This window comes from Aplidium turbinatum, chromosome 18 (genome assembly GCF_918807975.1).
Source record: "Aplidium turbinatum chromosome 18, kaAplTurb1.1, whole genome shotgun sequence".
NCBI lineage: Eukaryota > Metazoa > Chordata > Ascidiacea > Aplousobranchia > Polyclinidae > Aplidium > Aplidium turbinatum.
In genome coordinates this window covers 20305211-20323776 of record NC_137489.1, presented here as the reverse complement: position 1 = coordinate 20323776, position 18566 = coordinate 20305211, and the positions used below count along the sequence as shown (strand labels likewise).

Below are 18566 nucleotides of genomic sequence, written 5' to 3'. Positions count from 1 at the left end.
ATTTATCAAACCAATTTTATTGATTTTTATGTAGTTAATGAATCCGCACGGAGTCTAATCTCTCTATTTACATGGACGCCGGCTTAAATAGCTTCAAGTTCTAAGCTTGTTAGAAAACAGTTTGTTTCCAGGTCGTTGTGTGCCAACTTAGCTGCAGCTAATTGCTATGATGTCGCCCACTTAAAGTTGGAGGAGACATGGAAGTTGGTTGAAAAAGCCAAATATTTCTACATCGCGGTGAGTTGCTTGCTCAACCAGTTCAAAGATTAAGTCGAGTGCTTGCAGTATCACTCTTACCGGTTCTGTCGAAAGGAACCGCTTTCAACCGGTTTAATAGAGCTTGTTTTCTTCCAGGGATTCTTTCTCACTGTGTCTCCAGAATCAATACAGACAGTGGCGCGACACGCTGCTACAAATGGGAAGACATTCATGATGAATTTGTCAGGTTCGTTTCATCAGTCGTAACTTGAAGAAAATGTATTGTCGGTACTCGTGGGTAAAAATAACAGGGGTGGAAATTGATGCACTTTTTAATGTGATCCTAATCGACTGTGTTTTCAAAGCATTAACGCAGTGGTTCCCAACCTTTTTACGCTTACGGCACCTTCCAAAAGAGATTTAATTGCAAATCAACAATCTTTCATTTCGAATGCAGCAGGTTGTTAAAGCAAACTTTAACAGTTTCATACCAAAGACTTTAAAAAATCGTATTCATGGCAATAATCAAGGAAACATTAACAATAATAGACTAAATGAAAACGATTAAATTCAATGGATAAGTATTGAGCAACATACACTACTGTCATTTTGACTGACACAGAAGAAAAATAGGAGGAAAGTATGGACGAAATCAGCAAAAACTACCAAATGAAACTAAATTTGAAGAAAACAAAGACAATGTTGAATGAAAAAAAAACAAACAATGAAAATAAAAATTAAACTGGATGGAGGACAATTGGAACAGGTCACTAACTGTGCAAACATGCTTACGGTCCCTCATAGCGCAAGATGAAAGATGCATCAATGATGTAAAAAGAAAAATCGGTCCAGCAAAACCGTTATTTTGGAAATGTAAGGAATTTTTAAGAGATATAGATTTGCAATTAAAGCTGAGACTATTATCTTGTTATATCATTATATCAAACAAAAGACGATGAAGAAGGTGAATTTATTGAAAAGATGCTAAAGTCAAAGAAAGGATCAGGCACAAATTAACTATTGTTAAACTGATAATTTCACTTCTACTTTGACTAAATGTTTATGATGATTTATTAATAGTTGTACTGATGAGTTCTCTATGAACGAAAAGCGGTTCTGCAACAAATACATTGTAAAATGAAATTGTAATGCTGTGTGGGAGATAGCTAGTCGTCGATGATATAAAGACTGACTTCGAGCAAAAACCTTAGAGGTTTGTGTCATTTAATGAAGAAGGTGAACCACTATTGCAGTCTGAATTTAACAAAGCCATAGCTGAATTGAAAAATCATAAAGTTTCTGGTACAGATCAAATAACAACGGAAATGATAAGAGCTCTGGATTGTGAAGGACTGAAACATATTTATGACTTATGTAATAACATCTACATGAATGGCCACATGCCACTAGAAATGAATGAATCCATTCTTGTCAAACTGCTGAAGAAGTCAAAAGCCATGCAGTGTACAGAATTTAGAACTCTTAGTCTGATGAGTCATGTACTAAAAAATTTGCTGAGAGTTGTTCTCAGAAGAAGCAGAAAAATCATTGAAAGCGAAATTAACGAAACTCAAAGTGGTTTTATGTCTGCAAAGGGAACATGGGAAGGAATTTTCAGTATGAGAACTACATGTGAACGTTACAACCAAATAAATAAAGATGTCTATTGTCTATAGACTATGAGACTAAGGTATAGACTAAGTTTCATAGACTATGAAAAGGCCTTTGACCCTTTTATTTTTCCCGACTCCGCAGTGGGCTCTAGAGTAAAGGCTATTCAAGCAACACCACTCTCTTCTATTAGCCTAAAGATGGAGCTTGTTGAAGGCTTTCAGATGAACTTGACATAGCAGGATGTTGCGTTCCATCAAACTCGGATGACCATTGTTCTAATCGTGTCACCGTTCTCACGCTTGTGTGTTCCAATGGGCTAACAAAACTGTAATAGAAAAATTTCACAACAGATAAAAATTTCACAACTTCATTGCATCCAACTCTCGAGGAAGATACTTAATAATGATGATCAAACTAGTTATGTCATATGGAAGTGACAGTTGGACCTACAACAAAAGTTCACAAAAACGTTAATGCTTTTCAACTGTGGTGCTACAGAAGAATATTAAAAATATCGTATAAAAAACACAATACAAACAAAGCAATTAGAAAAAGAATTGGAGTGCAATTTTGAGACCTCGATCATTTTCACACGTTTTTAATTGCAATAAGTATTAAACCATTGTGTATTGCATAAAAGGCAATTCTTTCACTCAAATCAATTATGATGTATAATACCTACACCGGTACACGACAACTGGGCGAGACAAAGTGGGCGAGACCAGGTGGGCGACGAGACAAGTGGGCGACAGACCAAGTGGGTGACGAGTAGGGTGTTTCATTTGCTCCCTTTATTTGAATTTTGATCTGTCCCTAAGTTAATTCTGTTCCATTTGGGAAAAAAATAACCTGGAAATAATTTTTAATTTCATGGCCCCCCGTTTACCCCCCCCCACCGCGACTCCGAAATTTCTGCCTACTCCAATTGCCATAACTCAAAAACCACTTTAGATAGACATGGGTTGTTGGGTATCAAAGTTATTGCCATACCCCACTTTAATTCAAAAATGCTGTCAAAATAATAATCTGAGCAAAAAAATTTTTTTTTTCATTTTTGCACAACATAAGAAAAGCAGTTGGCATGAATATTGAATAGCCAAACATACGATGTGAACAACCAAGCATAAGTGGCAGCAACTGACACAACACCAAAATTAATCACATGACACAATATTATCAAAAACCATCTATGAAGTAATAGGACATCACAATAAGTAATAGCACAGCAGGGGCTCACACAACCTCCATTAAGCAGGCAGCAACGTGGTGTGTTGTGCTTAGCGCATTGGTCTTCGCACCAAAGAGTGTTTACATTAATTTCAGCTACTGAAACCACTGCGTTGCTGTTTTCTTGTGCAAGAAAGGACAAAATGATTGCCTCCATCCAGTAATGGGTAGTTAAAATAAATTCCAGTCATACTAATGTAAGTCACTGGAAACAGTGTATTACAGGCAACTCCAAAGCGAGTGCTGCAAAAATTGCCTACTATGGGCTGTGCTTCAATGATGTTTTTCCGTCCTGGAGGATAAAAATTCAATGACGACAATACAAGTGGGACATGAATCATGAATAGTAACACAGCAACAGCTAACGCTCATTAAGTAGGACATAGATAGGATACTAAGGCCCGTATTCTGAGACCCAACTTGAGTTCAAGCTGGAACACAAGTTGGACTTGGGTTATGGTATACCAAATGCATGGACCAAGTCAAACTTGAGTTTCAGCTTGAACGCAAGTTGGATCTTAGAATACGGGCTTAAGTTATCTATAATCCTGCAAATAGTTACATTTTTTCAAAAACTGCAAGAACGATTAGTATCCAAGCCAGTTGGTTGACAATTGACATATTATCATGATTGATGATGCATGCATATAATCGTCAAAGAGGCAGTTGGGCATCATCAACAGTGGGTGCTTCTTTTGCGAAGGAATAGTTGACACTTTCTGTGTTTTTCTGCCACTTGCAGGGTGTCTTGGTAGGCCTAATGTTCTTCGCTGTGAGAAGATCCCAAGAAGTCTGAGCTTAATTTTATATACCTTTCAGCACAGTCATTAATTACATTGCTTCCTAGGACATTTACCAGGTTTTCGTTTAAGATGCTGGTATCATGCCATTTATTAACAGGCAGGTGCAAAAATTTATGGTTCAGGTTTAACAAGTTGATAAAATAGCATGAATCTTGTCCAACTAAATCACCAATCCTTGTTGATGGCCCAAAGTGTTGTGGATTTGTTTTTCAAAAACAAATCCACAACACTTTGGAAATTTTGGTTTTTCAAACCCAGATCCATGTCGCTGTTTTGGGATGGCTGAGTGTGTATGTATCAATGCATTGTAGCATTCGATCAGCAATAAACCAAGTTTCCTCAACAGGGGTGTGTTCTCTGAATAGAGAAAGAGAAATAATTTCCTCTGTCAAGTACCAAAGGTGTCTCTTTAATGCCTTCAGAGCAATACAGTTATTGATGTTGCTGTAAGTGAACAGCATCTTGTAAAACTTTAGATCATTCCATGGAGCATCAGTGGGCGATGGACATGTCAAGCACCACTGAGAATACACATGACATGAGTGACGAAGTTGACAAAGCCTCTTATCTTTGAGGTTTGTTGAGTGGTAGTAACAGTGCCAAGTGGAAGTTCTCCAATGTACTTTCCCAGAAGATATATCTTAATGGAGTAAATCAGCTTTGCCGTCCATCTGGCTTTATGCAAAGCACCTGGGTTTTTGAAGGTTATTGGATTTTGCAGTGAATTTTCCAGGAAAATATGACAGAGTTCAATGAACTCTAATTAATCACCCCTCTGGAAACTATGCTGAGCAGTACAGCGTAACATCAGGAGACTTGGTAATTTGAAATTTTAGATCATTAAAAATTCGAGACAGAGTGACTTCCCTTATACTATGGTGTCTACAGGCAGACTACAAGGGACGCTGCAGACTATCTTGATACATGCTGCTGAATACATCAGAAAGTTGGACTTGGGTTATGGTATACCAAAAACATGGACCAAGCCAAATTTGAGTTTCAGTTTGAACTCAAGTTGGATCTTAGAATACGGGCCTTAGTATCCTATCCATGTCCTACTTAATCAGCATTAGCTGTTGCTGTGTTACTATTCATGTCCCACTTGTATTGTCGTCATTGAATTTTTATCCTCCAGGACGGAAAAACATCATTGAAGCACAGCACATAATAGGCAATTTTTGCAGCACTCGCTTTGGAGTTGCCTGTAATACACTGTTTCCAGTGACTTACATTAGTATGACTGGAATTTATTTTAACTACCCATTACTGGATGGAGGCAATCATTTTGACCTTTCTTGCACAAGAAAACAACAACGCAGTGGTTTCAGTAGCTGAAATTAATGTAAACACTCTTTGGTGCGAAGACCAATGCGCTAAGCACAACACACCACGTTGCTGCCTGCTTAATGGAGGTTGTGTGAGCCCCTGCTGTGCTATTACTTATTGTGATGTCCTATTACTTCATAGATGGTTTTTGATAATATTGTGTCATGTGATTAATTTTGGTGTTGTGTCAGTTGCTGCCACTTATGTTTGGTTGTTCACATCGTATGTTTGGCTATTCAATATTCATGCCAACTGCTTTTCTTATGTTGTGCAAAAATGAAAAAAAAAATTTTTTTGCTCAGATTATTATTTTGACAGCATTTTTGAATTAAAGTGGGGTATGGCAATAACTTTGATACCCAACAACCCATGTCTATCTAAAGTGGTTTTTGAGTTATGGCGATTGGAGTAGGCAGAAATTTCGGAGTTGCGGTGGGGGGGGTAAACGGGGGGCCATGAAATTAAAAATTATTCCCAGGTTATTTTTTTCCCAAATGGAACAGAATTAACTTAGGGACAGATCAAAATTCAAATAAAGGGAGCAAATGAAACACCCTAGTGACGAGTCAAGTGGGCGACGGACCAAATGAGCGACGAGCTAAGTGGGCGACGGCCAAAGTGGCCGACGGAAGCGAAAGTTTAGCCGTTCGGAAAAAAAATACGACTTTTATTTTTTACTTTAAAATACAATGATTGATTTGTGGAAAGGAGGCAATGAGAGTTCTCACGCTGAGTTTCACGAAGCATTGGAAGCAACATTTTCATTATTTTTTGTAGTGTAGTATTATAATAGCGCTTGCTGTTTGATGTTAATTTGCATTGTGACATCATCTTGACACATTATTTTGCAATTTGCGGCGTCAGGGTTTATCGTGCATCTTAAGAGAAACCCCTCAGAAAAGAGAAAATGTTGCTTCCAATGCTTCGTGAAACTCAGCGTGAGAACTCTCATTGCCTCCCTTCCACAAATCAACCATTGTATTTTAAAGTAAAAATTAAAAGTCATATTTTATACTGACAAGCTTCGATAATGGTTAGGGAGCGTTCATAACTGACTTAAACCACTCTTTGGCCATTCGTTTGTCTCTTTTCTGAGGAGTTTCTTTTGAGCTTCACAATAAACCCTGATGCCGCAAATTGCAAAATAATGTGTCAAGATGATGTCACAATGCAAATTAACAGCAAGCGCTATTACTAGACTACAAAAAATAATGAAAATGTTGCTTCCAATGCTTCGTAAATGTCTCCCTTCCACAAACCAACCATTGTATTTTCAAGTAAAAATTAAAAGTCATATTTTATACTGACAAGCTTTGATAACGGTTAGGGAGCGTTCATTGCTGACTTAAACCACACTTCAACCATTCGTTTGTCTCTTTTCTGAGGGGTTTCTCTTAAGCTTTACGATAAACCCTGACGCCGCAAATTGCAAAATAATGTGTCAAGATGATATCACAATGCAAATTAACATCAAACAGCAAGCGCTATTACTAGACTACAAAAAATAATGAAAATGTTGCTTCCAATGCTTCGTGAAACTCAGCGTGAGAACTCTCATTGCCTCCCTTCCACAAACCAACCATTGTATTTTCAAGTAAAAATTAAAAGTCATATTTTATACTGACAAGCTTTGATAACGGTTAGGGAGCGTTCATTGCTGACTTAAACCACACTTCGGCCATTCGTTTGTCTCTTTTCTGGGGGGTTTCTCTTAAGCTTTACGATAAACCCTGACGCTGCAAATTGCAAAATAATGTGTCAAGATGATATCACAATGCAAATTAACATCAAACAGCAAGCGCTATTACTAGACTACAAAAAATAATGAAAATGTTGCTTCCAATGCTTCGTGAAACTCAGCGTGAGAACTCTCATTGCCTCCCTTCCACAAATCAATTATTGTATTTTAAAGTAAAAATTAAAAGTCATATTTTTTTTCCGAACGGCTAAACTTTCGCTGCTGTCGCCCACTTTGGCCGTCGCCCACTTGGCTTGTCGCCCACTTGGTCCGTCGCCCACTTGGCTCGTCGCCCACTTGACTCGTCGCCCACTTGGTCCGTCGCCCACTTGTCTTGTCGCCTACCTGGTCTCGCCCAAGTGGGTATTGCCCACTTTGTCTAGCCCAGTTGGCGTGTACCGTACCTACACAATTGGCTATTAGCAAGACAATGTTACTGTAAAATTGCTTTGGGCATTTTATTAGAATAAAACAGTGATGAGAATTCAGAGGAAGTACTGGGAGAATCATAGTTAATTTGAAAGCATAAGAGAATCCAAAGTAAAAGTTTTCGGAGGTGAGTAAATATTTTTGTAGTAAACTTGTCATGCCTGGAAAGTACACTAGTAATGAAGAGAAGGCTCGTATTCTTGCATGGAGGCAGGAAAATGTGCCAATAAAAGTCATATGCGAGTGAAGTGGAAGAGGAAAAGCAACCATTATGAGGCTCTTGGCTGCAGCCAAAAATTTTCCATGCAAAACAGTTCCCAAGCATAAGTTTGGTGGAGGAAGAAGAAAAAAAAACATATAAACTGACACCATCATGAAACGAGGACTACAAAAGAACACTCGTTTAACAACATTAGGCCTGCAAGATCTTCATCCAGATCTGCTGCAGCTTGTAAAAATCCGGACAGTTCAGCACCGCCTCCAAAAGGACTTAGATCTTCCGAGCCGTAAAGCTGCCAATAAGCCTCTTATCAATGAGCGGATGAAAAAACAACGGCTAGCATTTGCCAAGAAATATGCCCATTGGACCACTGAACAATGGAGAAAAGTAATGTTCTCTGATGAGAGCAACTTCCAAGTCTTTAAGATGGGGTCTACTACGGTGCGGCGTCCAAGGTCATCTGATCGTTTTGATCCTCGATATACGGTTCCGACTGTTAGTCATGGTGTGAGGAAGTTTTTCTGGAGAGAAGGCCTGCACTTTCTTCCAAAAAACAAAAAAATGAACGCTGATCTCTATATGCAAGTTTTGGAGGAGCATATGCTCAATTTCTTCCACATTCATGGCTCCGAGGTGTTTATGCATGATAGTGCACCCTGCCACAAAGCCAAAAAAGTAACAACATTCCTTGAACAGCAACAGATAAATGTTCTTGAATGGCCTGGCAACAGCCCGGATTTAAATCCCATCGAAAATTGCTGGCACAAAATGAAGAGAACAATGGCCGAAAAAAAATCCTAACCTGGATACTCTTAAAGAAGAGCTGAAAAAAGTGTGGTGCTTGGAAATGACACCGGATTATTTTAGAAATTTAATTGACTCTATGCCCAAACGCTTGCAATGGTTATCAAAAACGGTAGCCGGTCAGTTGGTCGACAGGACAATTGGTCGACAGACATTTGGTCGACAGGACGATTGGTCGACATGACGTTAGATCGACAGAACGATTCATTTTAGGGTTAGGGCTAGTTAACTAACCTTAACCCTAACCTAACTCTAACCCTACCCAAACCCTAAAATGAATCGTTCTGTCGACCTAACGTCCTGTCGACCAATCGTCCTGTCGACCAATTGTTCTGTCGACCAATCGACCTTACACCTCAAAAACAAGGGCAATATGACAAAATATTAACAAAAGTGACTATTTTTAATAAAAGCGTTTATAACAAATAAACCTGTGTTTTTCTTTAAAAATAAGGTAGGTCTCAAGTCATTTTGCGGTAGCTGTAGATGGGCAAACGACTTAGCAAAACAAAAGATGAAATTCGCGGGACATAGTTTGAGAGAATCGACAGGACAGCTACATCAATTGGTTATTGAAGGTATGGTGAAAGGAAAGGTTCAGGGGAAGAAGGAGAGAATAACCTGGGAAGATGATGTAATACAGTGGGCTGATTTGTCAAGCATCAAAGAAGCAAAAAGAGTAGCAGAAAAATATGTGACGTATGGAAACAATTGACAGCCGACGTTCTGCTCGGAGACGGCACATGATGTTGATTCATAGCTTTTCTGCTCGACTTTCAGTCCTACAGTAATGCAATGCAGAGAAAAGTGGAAAATTTCGCTTGTTGTGCGTTGGGAAGTTTCGCCCGGGTAGCCTATATTTAAGCCGGTCCACTGTATCGCGGCAATAATAATAATGAATTAATTTCTAATATATTTAATTTAGTTTACTGTTTTAAAATTGAATATCATCGTAATTATGTTATTTGAATTTGTAAATAGCCAAACTCATCATATGTGAAATCATTCTCATCTTTGCAAGTAGATGCAAATTGTGGTCATTGCTTCGTATGTTATTCAAATTTTGCAACAACTACATAATGTGATGTAAAACTTTAGGATCATTTTAAATCACAACGCTTAAATTTACCAAACATCAAAATTAACCCAATTTGACGAAAAAAATAAATTATGCAAGCTGCTATGATGGAGCCACAGCCCCGCAGACTCAGGCAGGTTTTGTTGTCACTAATAATGGAGTTCGTTACGGGCACACTTCAGGCGATCTACTACGGCTGGTTGAACGTCGGCAATTGTGGAGACTTTTTTTTATTACAAACTGGCATAAATAATGCTTGTTTTAGTGAGATCAGGTGATTATGAAGAAAATTTAGTTGACCGGAACATATTTTCCATCTATCGCATGCAATGTGCAGTATACTGCCGATTTACTAAGCTTTCAAGTTGATGCCAATGAAGTTTGAGATTGAGGTGGGTGACCAAAATAGTGAAGCAAAAATATTTTACATAATTATTATAAGCATGCAGCAACCAATGTGCACTGTATTACTATTAGTGCACACAGTAACCAAAGCACACTGCACTGATGCACACAGCACTGATGCACACAGCAACCAAAGCACACTGCACTGATGCACGCGGCAGCCAAAGCACACGGCACTGATGCACCCAGCAATCAAAGCACACTGCACCATAGGCGTCGAAATAGGGTGGGCAGGGTGGGCGACGCCCACCCTGCCGTGAAACGAGGGTGGGCAAAATATGTTTCGCCCACCCTGTTTTCATGACACTTATGAAGTGTTCGTTACAATTATTTCCGTTTTTCTTAAACGCTGGACTATCCAACCAACTGCAGCGCAACTTCTTGTTTTACGGTATGTCTCTCGCTAGGTATCCGACAGAACAAAGCAATTCCGTAACAACGCTGCGTGGAAAAACGGCGGTACGCACTGCATTGTTGTTGCTACGGCAACTGCCACAGCTGGCAATTCCTGGTGAGAGAAAGCCACGTTTGATCTTTTCTCCAAATTTGCGTCGGCAATTTGATCTTTTCTCCGAATGGTCTCACTTTCGTTACGTCACAATCAAACTTCAGTTCCCGGTCAGCGTAAGGGAATGTGAATATGACATCATAATGAACATGACAATAAAATAACCGATACAAACTAAAGACGTACTAAAAACAATCGCTTTTACAAATGCGGCAAATCCGAAGGCGCCACTTTAAAGATAACAGGTCACGAGTCACGCGCTTTTTAGGTCGCAAAGGAAAACATAAAAGAAGTTTGTTTAGTTTAGCAGCGCTCATAAGATCGCAAGATGCAAGAAAGAAAACATCCAACCTATTAAAGCTTAATTGCTGCAGCGACGCTAAACGCAGTCTTTGTGAGAAAGACTAACCACACTTTTCGAAATTAGCGTCGGCAATTGCCGAGGTGATTGTAAGGACAACAAGATTACAAGAAAAAACTAATTTACTTAGACTACACCAGACTAGAATGTTGATTCAATCTTACTATTGCTGGATGGTTTATTTGGGTTACTTCCTACTTCGACGGCGCTTAGACACGTGCCCAGCTGGGAGAATATTTTATAAAAATATCACCCTATAATTCAGGCCTCGAAACTGAAGGCGGCCATCGCCGCGATTAACCTACAAAAACCGACATTTTGTCCGCCGGGTCTCGCCCTTCCGTCGGCCGCATTTGTTCGCCATGAAGTTCCGAGAAAATTTTACACAAGCGGCCTTGTAAATAAAGTAGTAGTACTTTGCCACTTATAATCACAAAGGACTAGAAAAGAGTTAAAGCACTCGATAAATCACAATACACCTTTCTATGCTTGAATTGTTAACATTATTGATTGACCAAGCAGCTGATGTCTGACATAAGCAGGATGTAAGTGACACCACAATACACTTTATTGATGCGATAAATTCAGTTTTCAAAATTAGCGTCGGCAATGAAATTGCCGAGGCCACACGAGCGCTTGTAATGTTAGGGTTAAACATTCCTCCCAGTCGTTATGGCACAGCATAGATTTATTCCCTAATCAACACCCTGATGGATCTTTATGAAAAAAAAAGAGGCCTGTGGAGTGGTATCAAAGCCCGAAAGCCGCAAAACGTGGACGCTTCATTGCGAACGGCAAAGACGGTATAGATTTACAGCCAAGCTATGAGCCTCTTGATGTGTCTGATTCCAGTGATGACGCGACAACCTCGTGCTCCGATACAGCATCTGATGATTCCGATTCTGACAGCTAGTTCTTTATTAAACAGACTTTGTGTTGTTCGCAGTATCCCAATTGTGCCGAAATTATGTTAGTGTATACGTAAATCGAGGCAATCTTCTCGCAGGGAGCTATTAATTTGTTACCTGTTTCTGGTTGAGCAATTGACGTTATTTTATGATAATTCAACGTTGCTAGATGTCGAATTAATGTAAAACAAACGTAACTTTCTTATTGGGCATTGTTGTTACGCAATATAACCGAGCGGAAAAATTAAATCGATTTGTGCTGACTCGAACGTTGAATCAACCCAAAATTAACTCACTTTTCCCCGTGAGTTATTTAACGTGAATTCCTGCAACAGCGTGCCACGTGCGTATCTTGTAGCTCGCTTTATCGCTACTTTTGGCATTATTACATCACAACAAATCAAACAGTGCGGTCGTGATAGACTACTCTAGTATATTTTTCGCTTCTGCCGAAGTAAAAATGTGTGTCGAAGTTCCGATGGCCGCCATGTGCTTGTGATTGGCCGCCGAACAGCTTGATTCAGTCGGACACGTTTGGCCGCCGGAAAAAAAAGTTGTTTCAAGGCCTGCTATTTGCATTGATTTAACTCCAGTAGACGTCAAATTATTGTAAGCATCTACTCCTTGTTGCGCCTCGCTTTCCGTTATCTCGTCCAGCTGATACAGCATCTGATGATACCGATTCTGACTAGTTCATCAAACAGACTTTGTGTTGCTCGCAGTGTCCCAATTGTGCCGAAATTACGTTGGCTTATAAGCTTACGTAAATCGAGGCGATCTTCTCGCAGGGAGCTATTAATATGTTACCTGTACCTGGTTGAGTAATTCACGTTATTTTATGATAATTCAACATCGCTAGATGTCGAAATTAATGTAAAACAAACGTAAATTTCTTATTGGGCATTGTTGTTACGCAATATAACCCGCCGGAAAAATTAAATCGATTTGTGCTGACTCGAACGTTGAATCAACCCAAAATTAACTTACTTTCCCCTCCCGGTGAGTTTTTTAACGTGAATTACCGTAATAGCGTGCGTATCGCGTTGCTCGCTTTATCACTACTTTTAGTATTATTACACCACAATAAATCAAACAATGCGTTCGTAATAGACTACTCTAGTATATTTTTCGCTTCTCGTTTTACATGTTTTAGTACAATCTTTTCCTAATAAATATTTACAGTAATTGCCGAGGCAGTTTCAAATTTTGCCGTTTGGCCTCGGCAACGTTTTTGCCGAAGTAAAAATATGCTCATTTCGAAGACTGAACCATTGCGAATTTGCAAACACACATTCAATGAAATCTGTTTGAAAACTCTTGCCCACCCAGAATTCCTCTCTTCTAAGAAAAAATCGACGCCTATGCACTGCACTGATGCACCCAGCAATCAAAACACACTGCACTGATGCTCGCAGCAACCAAAACACACTGTACTGTTGCACGCAGCAACCAAAGCACACTGCACTTATGCACGCAGCAACCAAAGCACACTGCACTGATGCACGCAGCAACCAAAGCACACTGCACTTATGCACGCAGCAACCAAAGCACACTGCACTTATGCACGCAGCAACCAAAGCACACCACACGGATGCACGGCTTGCACGCAGAAGCCAAAGCACACTGCATTAATGCATGCAGCAACCAAAGCACACGGCACTGATGCATGCAGCAACCAAAGCACACTACATGGATGCACGGCTTGCACGTGGAAACCAAAGCACACTGCATTAATGCACGGAGCAACCAAAGCACACTGCACTGACGCACGCGGCAACCAAAGCACACTGCACTGATGCACGCGGCAACCAAAGCACACTGCACTGATGCACGCGGCAACCAAAGCACACTGCACTGATGCACGCAGCAACCAAAGCACACTACACTGATGCACGCAGCAACCAAAGCACACTGCACTAATGCACGCGGCAACCAAAGCACACTACACTGATGCACGCGGAAACCAAAGCACACTGCACTGATGCACGCAGCAACTAAAGCACACTACATGGATGCACGGCTTGCACGTAAAAACCAAAGCACACTGCATTAATGCACGCAGCAACCAAAGCACTTGGCAATGATGCACGCGGAAACCAAAGCACACTGCACTTATGCATGCAGCAACAAAAGCACACTATACACGGATGCACGGCTTGCACGCGGAAACCAAAGCACACTGTACGGATGCACGGCTTGCACGCGGAAACCAAAGCACACTTGCACGGCTTGCACGCGAAAACCAAAGCACACTGCATTAATGCACGCAGCAACCAAGGCACACGGCAATGATGCACACAGCAACCAAAGCACACTGCACTGATGCACGCAGCAACCAAAGCACACGGCACTAATGCACGCAGCAACCAAAGCACACTACACTGATGCACGCATCAACCAACGCACACTGCACTGATGCACGTGGCAACCAAAGCACACGGCACTGAAGCACGCAGCAACCAAAGCACACTGCACTTATGCATGCAGCAACCAAAGCACACTGCACTGATGCATGCAGCCACATATCTGCGTGTGAAGCTTAGAACTATATTCACTCGAGTGGAATGGCCAGCTGGAACTATCGGACCATTACGTTACGACACTTTCTTAGCATTTTAAGTAAACTACTTTTATATTTGGTTTGCTTGATAGTTAAATTTGTTACTTTCGTTGTTCAGCCCCTTTCCTGTGTGATTCCTTCAACCAGCTAATGATGGAGGCGATGCCATACGTGGACATATTATTTGGAAACGAAACGGTAGGTTGAATGATGTTCCTGTACCTGCAATGTGGCGTTTAATTTTCCTTACATTTTATTTGGACAGGGACTTTGCTGTTGATGAATTTCCAATTGGTTCTTTTATTGTTGTTTTTTTTGTCGTTGTTGTCATAGGCGCCTAATCCGTGGGGGGCCAGGCCCCCACGCATATTTCTGCGTGGGAGCAACTTTTTATGCTGCATTGATACATAAAACAATAGATGAACTAGCGATCGGCAGCAGGAAAATATTTTTAAATGCAAACCGCAACAGCTTCGCGATAAATAATCACTAGAACGAGTAGCGATGCTACAATCCCACCCCAGACAAAAAAATCTGTCATTTTTACATAAAAAATCTGTCATAAAAATCTGTCATAACGTCTGCAGACGTTGAATCAATTTAAAAATGAATCTACTATTTTGCGTCGATTCAATGTCATCAGATGTTGAATGCACCCAAAAACAACATAATTTGCTACGTTGAAGCAGCGTGCGTTTAGCTTAATGCGCTTGCAAACAGACTCGATGTCGCTTTCGAAAGTCGAAACCTATGCAGAGAATTGTCGCGGCAGTGAATCGCTCGCTGTGAAAATGAACTTGAAGTCTCGGCCCGAGGTAACCACTAACCAACGTAACAAGGGCTGGTACAAACCGCATTGCGCACATGCAGCATAATCAACACAACGGACTCGCGCAAACTGCATGGCGCACGCACGGCCGTTGCCATAGAAACCCGATCAAAGGCGGGGAATATGCGCGTCTATTGTTTCATCTGCAACACGGGCGTGTTACAGCGAATTGAAACTTGAAAGCTGGTCAGCGATAAGTTGCAATATTGTAGTGAAAAGGGAGTAATGTCAAGTCGAAAACTTAATCAAACGTCTCTCTGTAACTATTTTTCAAGGGCTGTTTACGGCGTCAGCAACTTTTAAATTTATTCAAGTTGACGTGCTGTTGAATAGATGTAAACATGAATGGTTTTGCTTTCAACAGGTAAATTTTCAAGCGTATGATCAAGTTAGTATTTTCATTCCATTTACAGCAGGGGTCGGCAACCTTTTTGAGCCGCGGGCCAATTTGATAAAATAAAATATACTGGCGGGCCGTAACTGCCGGACAGCTTTTCTAAAACGCGAATATCTTACCCTTAAATTGCACGGTGTTTTACACTCCTATTTATGCTTATATAATATGTTCATTGATATGATAAAATGAATTTATTACTTTGAAACTGATTATTAAAAGAACAAATGTGTGCAACAATTTAATGTGAATGTTGATGTTGTTTGCATTTTTTTTTGCCAAATTGCCAAAGTCAGTTTTGATATTGGAACAAGAAATTTGTAAAACATCATTAACATGTTCATCAGATAAACGTGACCAAAGTTTATTTTTTGCAAAGTTCATCTTGGAAAATAATTGTTCACAAAGATAAGTGTTCCCAAACATGGATGCAATTTTTTCGCATTATCTGACACAATCTTATCATTATCTGATTACCATCATCATTATCTGACACAATGGAAGATCTGAGAGGGAAATTTGAGAAGTGTAAGGAGTCGTTTGAATGTAAAGGTATGCGTGTGGACATCAAAAAGACAAAGGTCGTAATAAGCGGAACGGAAGGGGAAATCACAATGAGCAAAATTGACCCATGTGGCGTCTGCGGAAGAAGAGTGATGGCAAATTCTGTTACATGTACGAAATGCAAGAAATGGGTGCATGGAAGATGTGCAAAGATGAAGAGAGTGACATGCAGATCTGGAGATAATTTTGAATGTGAAAGATGCAAGAAGATTGAGGAAGGAATGATTGGTCTTGTTGAAAAGCTGAATGACGAAGTTGAATCAGTAAATGCCTTTTGCTATCTAGGAGATACATTGAATGCCAGTGGTGGTTGTGAAGCGGCAGTGACTGCAAGAGGAAGGTTTGGTTGAGTGAAATTCAGAGAGTGTCGAGAGTTGTTATGTGGTAGAAGATTTCCGTTGAAAATGAGAGGAAGAATTTATACTAGTTGTGTGAGATCTGCAATGCTGTATGGAAGTGAGACATGGTGCTTACGGGAAAACGAATTGGCGATTTTAAGAAGAACTGAGAGAGCGATGGTGATAGCAATGTGTGGTGTAAAGCTGATGGACAAAAGGAATACCGAAGAACTTATGAGCTTGCTTGGGTTGAATGAGAGTGTTGATAAGTTGGCAAAAGCGAATGGAGTGAGGTGGTATGGGCATGTTTTGAGAAGGGATGAAGATGATGTTTTGAGAAGAGCGCTGGAGTTGCGAGTGGAGGGTCGTAGAAAACAAGGAAGACCAAAGAAAACATGGAAAAAGCAAGTTGAGGAAGAAAGCAGCAAAATGGGCTTGACAAGAGAGGACGCGCTAGACAGATCGATGTGGAGGCAGGGTGTGAAGACGATTGCGGCACTTGGAGGTGAATCCGGCCACCCTCGGTAACGGGGACATCATCGAATTAAAACTGGACTACTACTACTCGTAATTTTGGAAATAGGGTTGCAGATACATGTTCTTTGTAAAACACTTCCGGAGAAGTAACGTGGAACTTCGACTTTAACGTTGTATTATTCTGAAGTTCAATCAGTTCCATCTGCACGCTATTGTCCGCATCGGCTGGATCCACATCAAAAGTTGTTGCACTATGATTTTAGCATGCGAAAAACAACTTATTTATTGCAGCGGGCTGAATTGCGTGCTTTTGCTTGGAACTGCTCGCGGGCTGGAACGAAGCGCCTGGCGGGCCGGACCTGGGCCGTAGGTTGCCGACCCCTGATTTACAGTATACCTTTTAGTAAACCTTTTCGTCTCTTGTTTCATGCTAATAAATCTAGTTCGTTGCTAAACTTTATGTTGTACTTAGCTTAAAGAGTCGCAGTCCATCAACCGCTGGCCAACGCAGACGCATAGCATGTGTTTTGGTCGAGTTTTGTTTATTATAATTAACGGTAGGTCGAACTTAGCGATAACTGCGAGTGTGGCAATAAAAGCAATCCTAGTGTGACGACATAATTACATCATCCATCTGCGTGACATTTCCCTGAATTTACGTTGCTGCTTATGAAACACGCTTTTGCCCCCACGGCCAAAAAAATAGTTAGGCGCCTATGGTTGTTGTTGTTGCTTCCAATGCTTCGTGAAACTCACCGTGAGAACTCTCATTGCCTCCCTTCCACAAATTATCAAATTTCAATGTCTACAGGAGCTGTTTGAATTGCATTTACGAAGTCACTAGGGTTTAATCATTGTATTATCAAGTAAAAATTAAAAGTCATATTTTATGATTGAAAACAGAAAATATGACTTTATAAGGACTGACAAGCTTCGATGACTTCAACCACTTTTTGGCCATTCGTTTGTCTCTTTTCTGAGGGGTTTCTCTTAAGCTTCACGATAAACCGTGACCCCGCAAATTGCAAAATAATGTGTCAAGATGATGTCACAATGCAAATTAACATCAAACAGCAAGCGCTAATACTAGACTACAAAAAATAATGAAAATGTTGCTTCCAATGCTTCGTGAAGCTCAGCATGAGAACTCTCATTGCCTCCCTTCCACAAATCAATCATTGTATTATAAAGTAAAAATGAAAAGTCATATTTTATGGTCTAAAATAGAAAATATGACTTTATAACGACTGACAAGCTTCGATGACTTAAACCACACTTTGGCCATTTGTTTGTCTCTTTTCTGAGGGGTTTCTCTTAAGCTTCACGATGAACCGTGACGCCGCAAAGCAACTAGTTAAATTATATATGTCACCACCGTTCTGAACGGCTAAACTTTCTCTACCGTCGCCCACTTTGGCTGTTGCCCACTTGGCTTGTCGCCCACTTGGTCCGTCGCCCACTTGGCTTGTCGCCCACTTGGTCTCGCCCAAGTGGGTATCGCCCACTTCGGTAGTTCAGAGGTTACCTTCTAGCTCAAGGGTTGGTCTCCAGCTTGCTTCACGAGTATTGATTGAGAAGAACGTACATTCTGAATTTGGCACTCAGGGCTGCAATTTTTTCTTTCTTGTCGAACGACCAAAAATTCTGCGTTTGTTTGTCGAATAGTGGTATGACGTCACAAGAGTCAGATTATAAGCGTTTGGCCGCGAATTACTGAGTGATAGAGAGTTTTTTCTTTGTTCCTTATGCACTTGAACGGGTTTATCTATAAAATTTTATTGTTGA

General features: G+C 40.5%; 1 protein-coding gene across 2 annotated transcripts in view; it reads left to right on the top strand.

Moving 5' to 3' along the window:
* LOC145787957 (adenosine kinase-like) overlaps positions 1-18566 on the top strand; it is a 49399-nt gene that overhangs the window by 22980 nt on the left and 7853 nt on the right. For both annotated transcript variants that reach the window (XM_082599795.1, XM_082599796.1), the window contains 3 exons: positions 132-237; positions 355-445; positions 14298-14377. In XM_082599795.1, coding sequence (XP_082455921.1) covers positions 132-237; positions 355-445; positions 14298-14377 — 277 coding nt within the window. The remainder of the gene's footprint in view (positions 1-131; positions 238-354; positions 446-14297; positions 14378-18566) is intronic.